Below are 11,844 nucleotides of genomic sequence, written 5' to 3'. Positions count from 1 at the left end.
CAGCGTGGCTTTGTTCGGGGCGCTGAGGCGGGCGGCTCTGGCCCTGCCCCGACCCGCAGCCGTGATGAGCCGACCCGGGCGCGTTTGGCGTTGGAGGAATCTCCTCGTTTCCTTCGCACATTCTGTGCTCGCCGGGCTGTGGGCCCTACTCAGGTATGGGGGGTGGATGGGAGCTCGGGGGGTGATGCCGTGGGCAGCCCGCGCACAGCTCTCTCACAGCCCGGGAGTGCGAAACACGCCCGCTTCCTCCCTGCGCCCCGTGGCAGGACTGGGGTCTTAGGGCCGAACCCCCACAGCAGCGCTCTGCCTCAGCCCGTTTCCCTCCCCGCAGCCTTTGGCAGTCCCCGGAGCTGCTCTCCGACATCCAGGATGGATACAGCGTCTCAGGGCACCTGCTGGTCTGCTTCTCCTCAGGTGAGCGCTCACTTGGTCCGGGGCCTCTGTGCCTCCACCAGCAGGAAGGAGCCCCCTGGGTACAGCTTTCCCTGCAGGCACCCCGAGTCCCTTCTTCTCCCCCTTCCCACTCCCGCGCTTCCCTTACCTTGCAGGCTACTTCATCCACGACAGCCTCGACATCATCTTCAACCAGCAGTCCCGCTCGTCCTGGGAGTACCTGGTGCACCATGCCATGGTGAGTGTGGCTGTAGGGAAGGTGACGCTGCCCTGTGGGGAGGTGACATGCCACCCCAGGGCTCAGCCAGCCGGGAGCTCTGCCCATGCCTCACCCTGCCTGCCAGGTGGGTTGTGCAGGCAGCAGGCAGGACGGCTGCCAGCACCTGGAGACAGCCAGGCTGGGAGGGCAGAGCTTCCCAGCGCCGTCGGTCCTGGGGGAAGCAGCTCCTGGGACTGGCTTGGATGCTGTAAGGGTTGTAGGATCTCACAGGGAGGCATGCAGGGTGCTGACCTCGCTGTGCCCCCCTCTGCAGGCCATCTCTGCCTTCGTCTCACTCATCATCACGGGCCGCTTCCTGGTGGCGGCGATGCTTCTGCTGCTGGTGGAGGTGAGCAACATCTTTCTCACCATCCGCATGCTGCTGAAGATGAGCAACGTGCCTTCCCCTGCGCTCTACGAGGCCAACAAGTACGTCAACCTGGTGATGTACTTCGCCTTCCGCCTGGCGCCCCAGGCCTACCTCACCTGGTACTTCGTGCGCTACGTGGAGGTGCAGGGCCAGGGCGCCTTCCTGATGGCCAACCTCCTGCTGCTCGATGCCATGATCCTCATGTATTTCTCCCGCCTCCTGCGCTCTGATTTCTTCCCCTCCCTGCGTAAGGGATCCGCTGGGAGAGATGTGGATGGTGAGAAGTTCCTCATTGACTGAGTGAGCCGCACGCGCGCTGGGGACCGGGGCTCTCCGTACCTGCTCTATGTGCCTTAGGGCTCGCTCCTTGGCTGCGGGCTCTGCGTTCACCCACTCTGCTGCCTATAAGCTGTACCCTGCTGGAACCAGCCCGACAGCCTCGCCGAGCCGTGGGGATGCCACCAAAGCTGGGGGCACGGTCGATGGAGTCGCAGCCCAAGCCGGCTTCTGCGCCAGCGCGGCCAGGAGCATCTGTGAGGGAAGGGCTGAGCCTCACCCGTGGTGGTGTTGGGTGTGCTGTGCATTAAATGGGTCTGGTTACTGCTGCCGCAGCATGCCTCAGCTGGCTCTTGTGTGGGGTAGAGTGGTGCTGGGGGGAAGGATGATGAGGTGGGAGCATGGGAAAAGACGTTATCCCAGCTCCCTGGAGAGGATGCAGTTCTGCAACTCACTTGGGTTTAGGGAGCCCCCAGGGATGCTTGGTCCTAGCGCTCCCACAGACCGATCCCCCTCTGTTCATTTATTTTTCCAGAGATCCCTCAGTGCTTGACATCCCTCAGCCCTGGGGCTGTGCAAGGAGCAGGTGTGGGGACGTGGGGCACAGATGAGGGCAGCAGGAGTGGTGCTGAGCCCCACTGCAGTCCCCAAACCTCCTGTCTCTGGGCTGGCGGCACAGAGCCTGGCTGGGCTGCATGACTCACCCGGCAGCCACGTGAAGTGGAGCTGGCATGGGAAGACCGTGTGAGGCCACAGCTCTTCCTGGAAGATTGCTGCACACTCAGTCCCCCCGGGGTTGCCATCACCAGCACTGTGCAGCTCCAGCCCCCTACGAGCACACCAGACTGACTGCAGTGGCAGCAGCCCCTCTGGAAGCAGGGGTGCAGCTCTCTAGGGCAGCAGGGCCAAAGCTAGCCCAGGCAGTCCTGTGGAAAACCAGTGTGTTAGGAAGGCAAATCCTGCTGATGCGACAGCTCCAGGATCACCCTGGACTGGTATAAGCAGCAGGGCTTAGAGGGACTCCTGCCCAACCCCTGCTCCAAGGCAGGATCAGTGCTTACCCACACCATCCCCAGCTCACGTGGACATGGTGCTGCAGGTCGAGTGGAAGCAGGGGGGACTCAGCCCACCTCCAGATGGCTGGGAAAGCCCCACAGTGCCAGGTACACCCAGGGGGCAGTGGTTTTGTCGCTGGCACAGGGGGCTGCATGCCAGGAGCAGCCCGGCAGCCAGAGGGGAGATGCAAAGTGTGGGATCACACATGGGCTGGGTGGGAATCTACTCACGTTCCAAACCAACCACTTCACTCACCCCCTCCTTGCTCAGTGCCAGAGCAGAAGCAAGCAGGCCCTGAGCTGAGCTGCAGGGTCTCTTCCTGCCCCAGCAGGTCCCAGCTCTACCACTAAAACATCCCAACCACTACGCCTCATCTTCCTATCCTCAGCTGAAGCACCAACTCAACCTGTAAACACTCTGCACAGTTAACTCCTACTGTTCTCCCTCCTGATCACCTTCCCCCTCTCTTTTCTCCCAGCACAGTGATCAGCCCATGCTCACACCACTGCAGCAGCGTAGAAGGGTCAGGGATGACCAAGCTTTCCCTATCCTCCAGCTGTACAACAGCACTGGGGCAGCTGTGGGTCAGGCTGGCTGCCAGCCCAGAGCAAGAAGCAAGCACAGGGAAGATGCACACTGAGTGCCAGCCAGATGCAGCCATCAGGCTAAGCTGAGGCAGGGTCAGGGCAGATTGCAAGTCATGCTGAAGTGAAATCCTCCCCTGCCCAGCCTCCACATGGCCACAGAGGGCTGCAGCACATACCTGCTCCTCACTCCATGATAAGGCTCTCCAAAAAGAACTCATTTTACTCAGAGGGGTAACTGCAGCTCAGCTAAAGATGAGGCACAGGGCTCGGCTAATACCTACAGAGCCCCTTATGCTGCTTGTCCCCTTTCCACAGCGCTGAGGCCACAGGCAGGAGTTTTAGGCAGGTGGCTTCCAAAAGCCAGAAGGAACATCAGACCCAGCCCCAAGAAAGAGCACATCTGACCCAGGTCCCTGCAGTGCTGTGCAGCTCAGCCCACAGCAGATCTTTATCCAGTCTCCAAAGCAGCGGCAACCAGAACAGCCTCCCCTCGCCATTCACCACTACTGAGCTCGGGATTCCACCACTCCCAGAAGGCATGAAGGAAACCTGGTGTCCCACCACCCAAAAATTCAATTGCCCCAGTCAATATTTGGTCACAGCTTTCTTCCCTAAAGCCAAACTACACACTTCATGCTAAGTATTCCTACAGGCTTATCCGCGCTTCGCATCTACTTCCTCCTCACCCAGTGCTCCACATTCCTGCGACTCTCCAAGCGCTCCAAAAAGCTGGTTGAGGAAATAAACGACTGCCAAGGCAACAGCAGCAGCTAGTCTATAAACAGCCCTGGTGAGGACAGCAAACTCAGCAAGGTCACAGGCAACACAACAGGAACTGTGTCAGAGAAAGCAGGCTGCGATTCACACGCTGCAGCGAGGGGAGCACGGATCATGCCAGAAAGAAAGAAAAAAAAGCAACTACACTAAGCACTGTATTGGGTTTGCTTGAGGGCTTTGTCCAGAGAAACCTGCAGCCTAAGCTGACAGGTGATAGAAGCTGAGAACCACGCATGCATTCTGCTGCAGTTTGTACCTGCCTATTCCTGGGCACTGAGCAGCTTGTGGCACGCTTCACAAGGAAGTCTGGAGGATGCTGAGAACCAGCACCACAAACAGGTATGAATAATTACGCAGCAAAACGCATTATTCTGAAATCCTACTGATGTCAACAGAGCGATTTGCAACTCAGGGGAGTGCCAGCTCACTGATGTTTACCCACAGCAGGCAGAGAACATGTCAGTGATGCAGGAGAGCCCAGCAATGAAGTGTGAGGTGTGGGACAGCACTGTGAGCCTCTGAGAGCAGCCAGCTTCTGCCAAGTGCCTCAGCAGGAGGGAGGGAGGGACACTGTTTACTGAAATGAAGCCTCAACAGTTTCCTGGGAGCTCTCCTGCATGGGCTACGTAGTCACAAAACACAAAGAGCCCCTCAGTGGTTTTACAGGGTTTATTATCCTGTCTGTACAGTCCTTGGTAGATGCAGTTTAGATGATTCCAATCTGGAAAGAAGCAAAAGATGTTAAAACAGATGTTATGGTGGCAGAAAGGCAGAGCCTCCACCATCACTGACGCAGCTGCATCTCCCCAGGATTCCTTCCTCTGGAAACAGGCTTCTTCCTACCAGACTCGCCCAGTGCCTCACACAGCTGATGTATTCATCTGCTCCACTGTGACTCTCATGTTAATCCTTACAGCCACCTTCCCCACCTCCAACACCTACCACCACAGCCTCCTGCTTCCCACAGCCATCAGGACCAAACCACCTGGCCATTTCCAGCAGCAGAGCCACCTGCACAGCAGCAATCCCTCACCCAGGCCCTAGCAGTGCTTGTGACAGCACGTTCTCCTTTCTGAGGAGCGCTGCCAACGTCTCTGTCTGTGAACACTATTAGAACAGACACCACTTCACCCTGAGGCAGTTTCTGCATCCTCCTCAGTACTTTAAAATTCACGCAGCCCTGTGGAGTGGAGCCCCTCCCTGGAGGAGAGGAAGAACTGCAGCTCTGTCAGTAACTCCCCTGACCTCATACAGGCAGAACAAGGTTTTATCAGACAGCATTTGTTCTTGCTTAACCACCCTACGATCCTACTGAACTGCAAACTACTCTGCAGCAGCACTGGCGTGCTTTAAGCACAAGTGCCTCACGTGCACACCAAGAAGAAGCAGGTACAGCAAATCTGAGGCAGCAGATGGGAGCTGACAGCTTCAAATATCACTCACCTTGTTGGCCACATCCAGGGCATCGTAGTCGGGAGCCAGTCGGACGTAAGCCTTCTTCTCCCCATCAGGCCTAGAGTGGAACAGAAGGTGTCAGTACTGAGGCACACAAATCCTCCAACCTATTCCACATTCCTATTGTAACGGTGTGCATCAGTGGTTCCTTTGGAAACATCAGTTTACTCAGTGGTAAAAAAACTTCACATCATCTGCACGGAAATCCTGCAGGACTCCCAGAAGAAGCCAACTTTCCAACATAACACCATTTTAAACTCCCACTACGATGTGTTCAGTCATTAGATTTTATTTATCACAGCTTTAGCACTGAGAACACTACAGAGTTTAATTCCATACTCACACATGTCCAAATTTCCTACAGCTCTCCCCCTTACCTTATCAAGGTGTTGACCTTGGCCACATCGATATCATACAGCTTCTTGACTGCCTGTTTGATCTGGTGCTTGTTCGCCTTGACATCGACGATGAAAACAAGAGTATTGTTATCCTCTATCTTCTTCATTGCCGATTCTGTGGTCAAAGGGAACTTGATAATGGCATAATGGTCAAGCCTGCAAGAAAGATTGCCTCAGCTTAAAAAAGGATTGCAGAAGCTGTGTGTACGCATCAGGAGTTTTAAAATATCAGTTATCATCTAGAAGTATCCAGGGTACATCAGTTACCAAAAAAGCTCTAATCACAAACTCTCAGGCTTTGGTCGCTTGAAATCATCACTTGCACCCCGATGCTCTGCAGTGAAAACGCGGCTCAGCTCCAACGGCAGCACATGGGCAAGGCCTTACCGTGGGTCCCATAGAGGGGCCGTCCCCACACACAAAGCCCTGCCAGGCCCACCACCCCCACGTACTTGTTTCTCCTCGGGGCGCTCTTCCGGGGGTATTTGGGCTGCCGCCGCAGGCGCAGGGTCTTGGGCCTCCTGAAGGTGGGCGACGTGCGGATCTTCTTCTTCTTGTGGCTGTGGACTCCTTTCAGGACGGCCTTCTTGGCCTTCAGCGCTTTGGCCTTCGCCTCCGTCTTGGGCGGCACGGCTGTGACAACACCTCAGTCAGCGCAAAGCAGGTCTGCGTGCCCAGCAGCCCCCCGCCTGCCCCAGCGGGCCGCATCTCCTCACGAGGCACCCCGACGGGCGATCTGTGCCCAAACCGCTCCTCAGGCAGCGAGTGCCTCGTTCGCAACAGCCCGGCTGAGTTCTCCCCTCTGCCCTCGCGTAACCAGCCCAGGCCGGCCGCTGTGGGCCTCCCCCGTGCCCTCCACGTGCCCGCGGTCCAGCGCCGCCCCGCGGCCCTCCAGCACCCCGCGATCCCCTCAGCCCGACCCCCACAGCCCCACCGCACCCCGCGGGGCCTCGTAGCCCGGCGCCCGCCCTCCTCAGAGCCCGCCACGTCCGCCCGCCCTCACCCTCCTTCTTCGCTTTGGGCGCCATCTTGGGCAGCCAGGAGCCGAAAGGGGCTTCCCTCCCCGCGCCGCACGGGCTTATTAGCTTCAAACCTCGCGAGATTTCCCTTCCGTCTCGCCGCGGGGCTTGCCGGGAAGGGTAGTCTTGGGGGAGGGGCCTCTGTTGCGCGTGCGCACATCGCTCCCCCCCGGGGACATCATGGGAGTTGTAGTCCCGGTCCCCTCCTGGGTCGGGGCGGGGCGTGGACGCCGATGCCTCCGGGGCGGAGTGTGCGGCGCTGAGCACCGAGCGGAGCCGGAGGGGCGGGGGAACGGGGATCGCCCCTCGGTACCGCCGGGAGGGGACAGGGGACAGCTGGGAGGAGGGGCAGCGAAACCCCGGGGTGCGGCGCCGGAGTACGGGGACAGCTGGGACGGGGAGACGGCTGTGTGCCGGAGTGGCACCCGGGGGGACGTGGGGATAAGTGGGATGGGGAGAGGTGGGGACGTGGGGATGGGCGCCTTCCGGGATGCTTTACATGGGGACAGCGGGACGTGGGCACACGGGGACAGCAGGATCTGCAGGGATGTGGGGATGGTGGGGTTTGGGGACGTGGGGATGGTGGGACCTGGGGATAGCAGGACTTAGAGACACAGGAACAGTGGGATTTGGGGACAGTGAGATATGGGACCTGGGGACATGGAGACAGCATAATTTGGGGACATGGGGACAGAGAAAATTGGTGACAGTGGGATGTGGGGACAAGGGGACAGTGGGATTTGGAGATATGGGGAACAGCGGGATTTGGGGACATGGAGACAGCACAGTTTGGGGACATGGGGACAGTGGGACGTGGGGACACGGAGACAGCAGAACTTGGGGACGTGGTGACATCAGGATCGGGGACACAGCCACAGCACCGCTCCCCCCGTCCCACCCCATCTCCGCAGGCCTAGCGGTTCCCTCAGCCCCGCTCCATCCCGCCCATCCCATCCCTCCGGCCGTGGGGCACCATGAACGTGCTGGCCCCGGTGCGCAGGGACAGGGTTGTGGCCGATCTGCCGCAGGTGAGTGGGGAGGGGACAGCACCCGGGGGGGGAGGCCTCCCCGACCCACAGCCTCACCGGGTCCCCTTTGTTTCCCCCTCCCATCCCCCCAAATACACACCGCAGTGCTTTCGGAAGGAGGCCGCCCTGCACACCCGCCCCGAATTCCATTCCAGTGTGACCAGCGCCTGCCAGGAGCAGCGGACGGGCACTGTGGGGTGAGGCTGGGATGGGGACGGGGAGGCCCATGGGTTTGTCCGCCCTACACAAACTGGGGGGTCCCGGCAGGAAGACGCCGTGTGGCTGCGGCGCTGCAGGGCTGCGTCACGGCACAGGAATGCGGCAGGGGGGGGGGGGGGGTTGGGGGGGGGGGCGGAGAGATGGGGGGTGTTGTGCTGCAGGGGGGTGCGGGTGGTTCCCCAAAGCGGTGCTTATCCCAGGAGCTGACTGTGTGCCCTCCCCTTTCTGCAATGTCTGTGCTCCCACAGCTTCAAGATCTCCAAGATCATCGTGGTGGGGGACCTGGCAGTGGGGAAGACCTGCCTCATCAACCGGTAACCCTGACGGAAGGGATGCTGGGGGGGCTGCAGTGGGAGGACCCTCCCCCTCCCAGGGCTGACGCTCATCCTGCTCGATCCCCCCGCCAACAGTTTTTGCAAGGATACCTTTGACAAGAACTACAAGGCGACCATCGGGGTGGACTTTGAGATGGAGCGCTTTGAGGTGCTGGGGGTGCCCTTCAGCCTGCAGCTGTGAGTAGCGCTGGCGTTGTGTCATCCCCCCCCTCCACACAACAAGCCCCTGCTGACCCCCCCCTACCACCCACCCAGATGGGACACGGCTGGGCAGGAGCGCTTCAAGTGCATCGCCTCCACCTACTACCGGGGAGCACAAGGTGAGACCCCCCCCCAAATCCCCACCAACCATCCCCACGTCCCCTCCGACCACCTCCGTCCCCGTAGCTCACGTCATCCCCCCCAACAGCCATCGTCATCGTCTTTGATGTCAATGATGTGGCATCCCTGGACCACACACGGTAGGTGGCACGTGGGATACAGTGGGCCTGGAGGTGGCTGTGGGGTTGGTGTCACCTCCTTTGTTGCAAACGAGAGGGCAGCGCTCGGCAGCATGGTGATGTGGCCCCACAGGCAGTGGTTGGCAGATGCCTTGAAGGAGAACGATCCCTCCAACGTCATCCTCTTCCTGGTGGGCTCCAAGAAGGACCTGAGCGTGAGTGTGTCCCCCTCCCGTGGGCTCTCCCTGTGCCGTGGGGCCGTCCCCATTGCCCACCCTTCCTCCCTTGGCAGACACCGGCGCAGTACAGCCAGATGGAGAAGGATGCGCTCAAAGTGGCCCAGGAGATGCAGGCAGAGTTCTGGGCTGTGTCCTCACTCACAGGTTGGGACATGGCCAAAGCTGGAGGGGGATGGGGACGAGGTGACCCCCCGCTGGAGCTCAGGAGTCTTTTTCTATGGGGCAGGAGAGAACGTGAGGGATTTCTTCTTCCGTGTGGCAGCACTGACCTTTGAGAGCAGTGTGTTGGCAGAGCTGGAACGCGGCAGTGCCCGGCGGATCGGCGATGCTGTGCGTGAGTATCCACAAACCCCCCCTCCATGGCTAAACCCCCACCCACCCACCTAACCCTAACCCTAACCCTAACCCTAACCCTAACCCTAACCCCTACATCCTGCAGGCATCGGCAGCACCGAGAGCGACCTGTACCTGTCAGCACCCCGCAAGAAGCCCAAATGCTGCCAGTGAGCCCCGCAGCACCCCGTATCTCCGTACCAAAGAGCAGCGGCCCCGGCGGGTGGGGGCATCCCATAGCTATGCAAACCCCCCCAGAAGGGACACCCACAGCCTTCGTTGTAATAAAATGATTTTTTTATGCTTTTTAAGGAAGCCGTCGGGCTGGTGGGCGGGAAGGAGAGCCGTTGTGGTGCCAAGCCTCACTCCCAACCCATCTGGTGTTGGTCGAAGCGGGGCTGCAGGCGGGGGGGCACGCAGTGGGCACACTTGTAGCGCTCCCGAATCCACCGCCCTCCCTCGCTGTCTTCGATGCAGATGGCTGCGACGCCTGCGGGATGCAATGAGGGCTCAGCGTCAGCCCCTGCATCACCTATGGCTGCCCCCCTCTCCCTCCCCCGGTGCCCATCCTACCTGCCACGACCCCCCCTTGGCGCTCCACCAGCTGGATGGCCGCTCGCATGGTGCCCCCGGTTTCCACCCACTGATCCACCAGGAGGATGCGCATACCTGGGGGGGGGCAGAGCTGTATCCCAGCGTCCATTGTCGCCCCACTGCAGGAGTGCCCACCCCACGGGCTCAGCTCACCCGGTGTTACGGTGTCGGTGCGCACCTCCATCACCTTCTCCCGACCCGAATAGTCGGTGTAGGGCTCTGCCAACGTCTCCACGCAGAGGTGCCCGGCTTTGCGGATGGCCAAGAAGCCTTTATGCAGCGTGGCAGCCACAGCGGCACCTGGGGATGGCACTGTCACCCGCCATAGGGACAAGAATCGGGGACCCCCCCAGCATCCCCCCCTTACCCAGAATGAAACCCATGGCATCGATGCCGGCCACCAGGTCAATGGGATCTCCATGGAAGGGTTGCAGCAGATCGGTCACGCAGTCCTTCAAGCCCTGGGAAGGTAGATATGGAGGTGCTGGGTGTCCCCACAGCACCCCTCGGTGCCACCCCCTTGGTGCCCCCCGTGTGGTCACTGGGTACTTGCGGATGGCAGTAGAGCCGGGACGGGTCCAGCCATGCGTAGTGGGGACCTTTGGTGTTGGGGGCCATCAGTGCCAGGTACCAGCCCTTCTCCCGGGCAGCGGGGACGTGGTGCAGGTCCATGTGTAGGGTGCTGTTGGCTTGCCAAGGGGTGAATTCACACCCCACAGGGTTTAATGTCCCCTCTGATCGCCCCGTTGGTGCCCCTGCGCATGCTCCGTACCCAGTGTGGGACCGTCATGGGGAGTGTCACAGACAGCAACAGCTGAGCAGGGGCTGCCCCGTAGCTCTGGGCCCCCGCCAACGCCTTGGGACAGCGGGGAGCTGGGATGGGGCCAGCAGGGAGCTGTGTGGGCATCCCACGGGTGTGGGGTTTGGAGGAGCCAGAGCGGTGCTCGGGGTGCAGACCCACGGGCAGATTTGGGGTCCGAGCCAACACAGGGACTTCTCGAGGCCGCACACGTCTACACTCGGGCACCATCCAGCTCTGCCAAAACGCCGCTCCACGGGACGGGCGCCGCGCCCTGATTGCAAATGGGCTCCGTCCGAGGGTTGGCAGCGGGCGGGGAGGGGAGCTGGCAGCCTTGATGCGCGGGCACCGGGACGCGGGGATGGACAGAGCTGCCGCGGGGCAGAGCCGGGCCGTTCAATGCTGCGCCGTGCCGAGCCGAGCCGTGCCGCCCCGCGGTGGGCGGGCCGTGCCGTGCCGCGCTCCGCTATAAGGCGGCCCCGCAGCAGCGGTGGCCCCGCGATGCCATGTGCGTCCCGCGCTGCCTCTTCCTCCCCCTCCTTCTCTTCCTCCTCCTCCTCCCGCTGTTGGCGGCCCCCAGCCCCGCAGTGGCCCCGTCGGGGCGGCCCCGTGCCCGCCGAGGTCTCACCTACCCCGGGACGCTGTGGTGCGGCGCCGGGAGCAACGCGGACAGCTACGAGCAGCTGGGTAAGGAGCTGTGCCTGAACCCACCCCGTGGTGAGACCTCCCCCCCCAGTGCTGCTCCGCTCCCCAGCACAGGACCGGGGACCCATCTCCACCCCTATCCCCAGCTTTGTCCCTGTCCATTCATCTCTCTGCTATCCTATTCCCCACGTGCTGCTCCTCTCCCAGTCCTCTCCAGAGCGATCCCCCTACTGCTGCTGTCCAACACGCTCCATACCCAGTCCTTACTCTGCTCTCAGCCCGGTCTCCATCCTGGTGCTCATCTCAGACCGATGCCAGCCCAACCCACTCCATCCTGATCAGCAGGGTGGTGCTGATCCAGCCCCAATCCCCGTCCTGCTGCCTGCCCTCATTCATCCCAATCTGATCCCAGTGCCATTTCTGGTACAGTTCTGATCCCCATTCTTACCCAATGTGGCTTCTCCAGCCACCCATCCCCAATCCCAAACCCATTCCAACCGTGACCCTATCCCATCCCTGATCCCAACCCCATTTCATCCCTGACCCCATCCCAGCTCTGATCTTGACCTCATCTCCAGCTCTGATCCCATCCCCAACTCCGACCCCATTCCATCCCTTATCC

General features: G+C 60.8%; 4 protein-coding genes and 2 non-coding genes across 8 annotated transcripts; 2 read left to right on the top strand and 4 right to left on the bottom strand.

The window, feature by feature from the left end:
• Nucleotides 1-7: 7 nt before the first annotated feature.
• Nucleotides 8-1,633, top strand: TLCD1 (TLC domain containing 1; the record flags this gene model as incomplete). The annotated part of the gene is made up of 4 exons (XM_042811312.1): nt 8-153; nt 332-414; nt 549-631; nt 927-1,633. Coding segments are annotated over 4 exons (708 nt in total), but the record flags the coding sequence as incomplete, so codon positions are not given.
• A 2,740-nt stretch (nt 1,634-4,373) lies between these two features.
• On the bottom strand, nt 4,374-6,675 carry RPL23A (ribosomal protein L23a). 2 transcript variants are annotated; one of them, XM_042811309.1, is made up of 5 exons: nt 6,575-6,675; nt 6,024-6,204; nt 5,551-5,727; nt 5,162-5,231; nt 4,374-4,439 (listed from the first exon to the last, which is right to left on the bottom strand). In XM_042811309.1, the coding sequence occupies exons 1-5, from the start codon at nt 6,597-6,599 to the stop codon at nt 4,425-4,427; spliced, it is 468 nt and encodes a 155-aa protein (XP_042667243.1). In that variant the 5' UTR covers nt 6,600-6,675; the 3' UTR covers nt 4,374-4,424. The 2 variants fall into 2 exon arrangements, with proteins under 2 accessions (XP_042667243.1, XP_042667242.1); XM_042811308.1 differs by having other exon boundaries at nt 4,374-5,231.
• Nucleotides 5,307-5,373, bottom strand: LOC122156538. Its single transcript, XR_006167513.1, has one exon. It is a non-coding gene; the product is annotated as a small nucleolar RNA SNORD42 (small nucleolar RNA).
• Nucleotides 5,825-5,897, bottom strand: LOC122156539. The gene has a single exon (XR_006167514.1). It is a non-coding gene; the product is annotated as a small nucleolar RNA Z17 (small nucleolar RNA).
• Nucleotides 6,676-6,843: 168 nt separating the features above from the next.
• RAB34 (RAB34, member RAS oncogene family) lies at nt 6,844-9,458 on the top strand. 2 transcript variants are annotated; one of them, XM_042811311.1, is made up of 11 exons: nt 6,844-6,899; nt 7,502-7,618; nt 7,724-7,815; nt 8,086-8,151; nt 8,248-8,349; nt 8,428-8,492; nt 8,582-8,633; nt 8,746-8,827; nt 8,905-8,995; nt 9,078-9,185; nt 9,291-9,458. In XM_042811311.1, the coding sequence occupies exons 2-11, from the start codon at nt 7,565-7,567 to the stop codon at nt 9,356-9,358; spliced, it is 780 nt and encodes a 259-aa protein (XP_042667245.1). In that variant the 5' UTR covers nt 6,844-6,899; nt 7,502-7,564; the 3' UTR covers nt 9,359-9,458. The 2 variants fall into 2 exon arrangements, with proteins under 2 accessions (XP_042667245.1, XP_042667244.1); XM_042811310.1 differs by lacking the exon at nt 6,844-6,899 and having other exon boundaries at nt 7,165-7,618.
• Nucleotides 9,459-9,546: 88 nt separating this feature from the next.
• On the bottom strand, nt 9,547-10,808 carry LOC122156532 (adenine phosphoribosyltransferase-like). The gene is made up of 6 exons (XM_042811306.1): nt 10,691-10,808; nt 10,328-10,533; nt 10,146-10,239; nt 9,932-10,078; nt 9,758-9,853; nt 9,547-9,674 (listed from the first exon to the last, which is right to left on the bottom strand). The coding sequence occupies exons 1-6, from the start codon at nt 10,806-10,808 to the stop codon at nt 9,547-9,549; spliced, it is 789 nt and encodes a 262-aa protein (XP_042667240.1).
• Nucleotides 10,809-11,844: the final 1,036 nt, after the last annotated feature.

Source organism: Centrocercus urophasianus, unplaced genomic scaffold, assembly GCF_019232065.1.
Source record: "Centrocercus urophasianus isolate 14NV4802_14NV808 unplaced genomic scaffold, USGS_Curo_1.0 seq_1271, whole genome shotgun sequence".
Taxonomy (NCBI): Eukaryota; Metazoa; Chordata; class Aves; order Galliformes; family Phasianidae; genus Centrocercus; species Centrocercus urophasianus.
The sequence above is the reverse complement of the archived record's forward strand: the minus strand, read 5'-3'. Positions and strand labels throughout refer to the sequence as shown.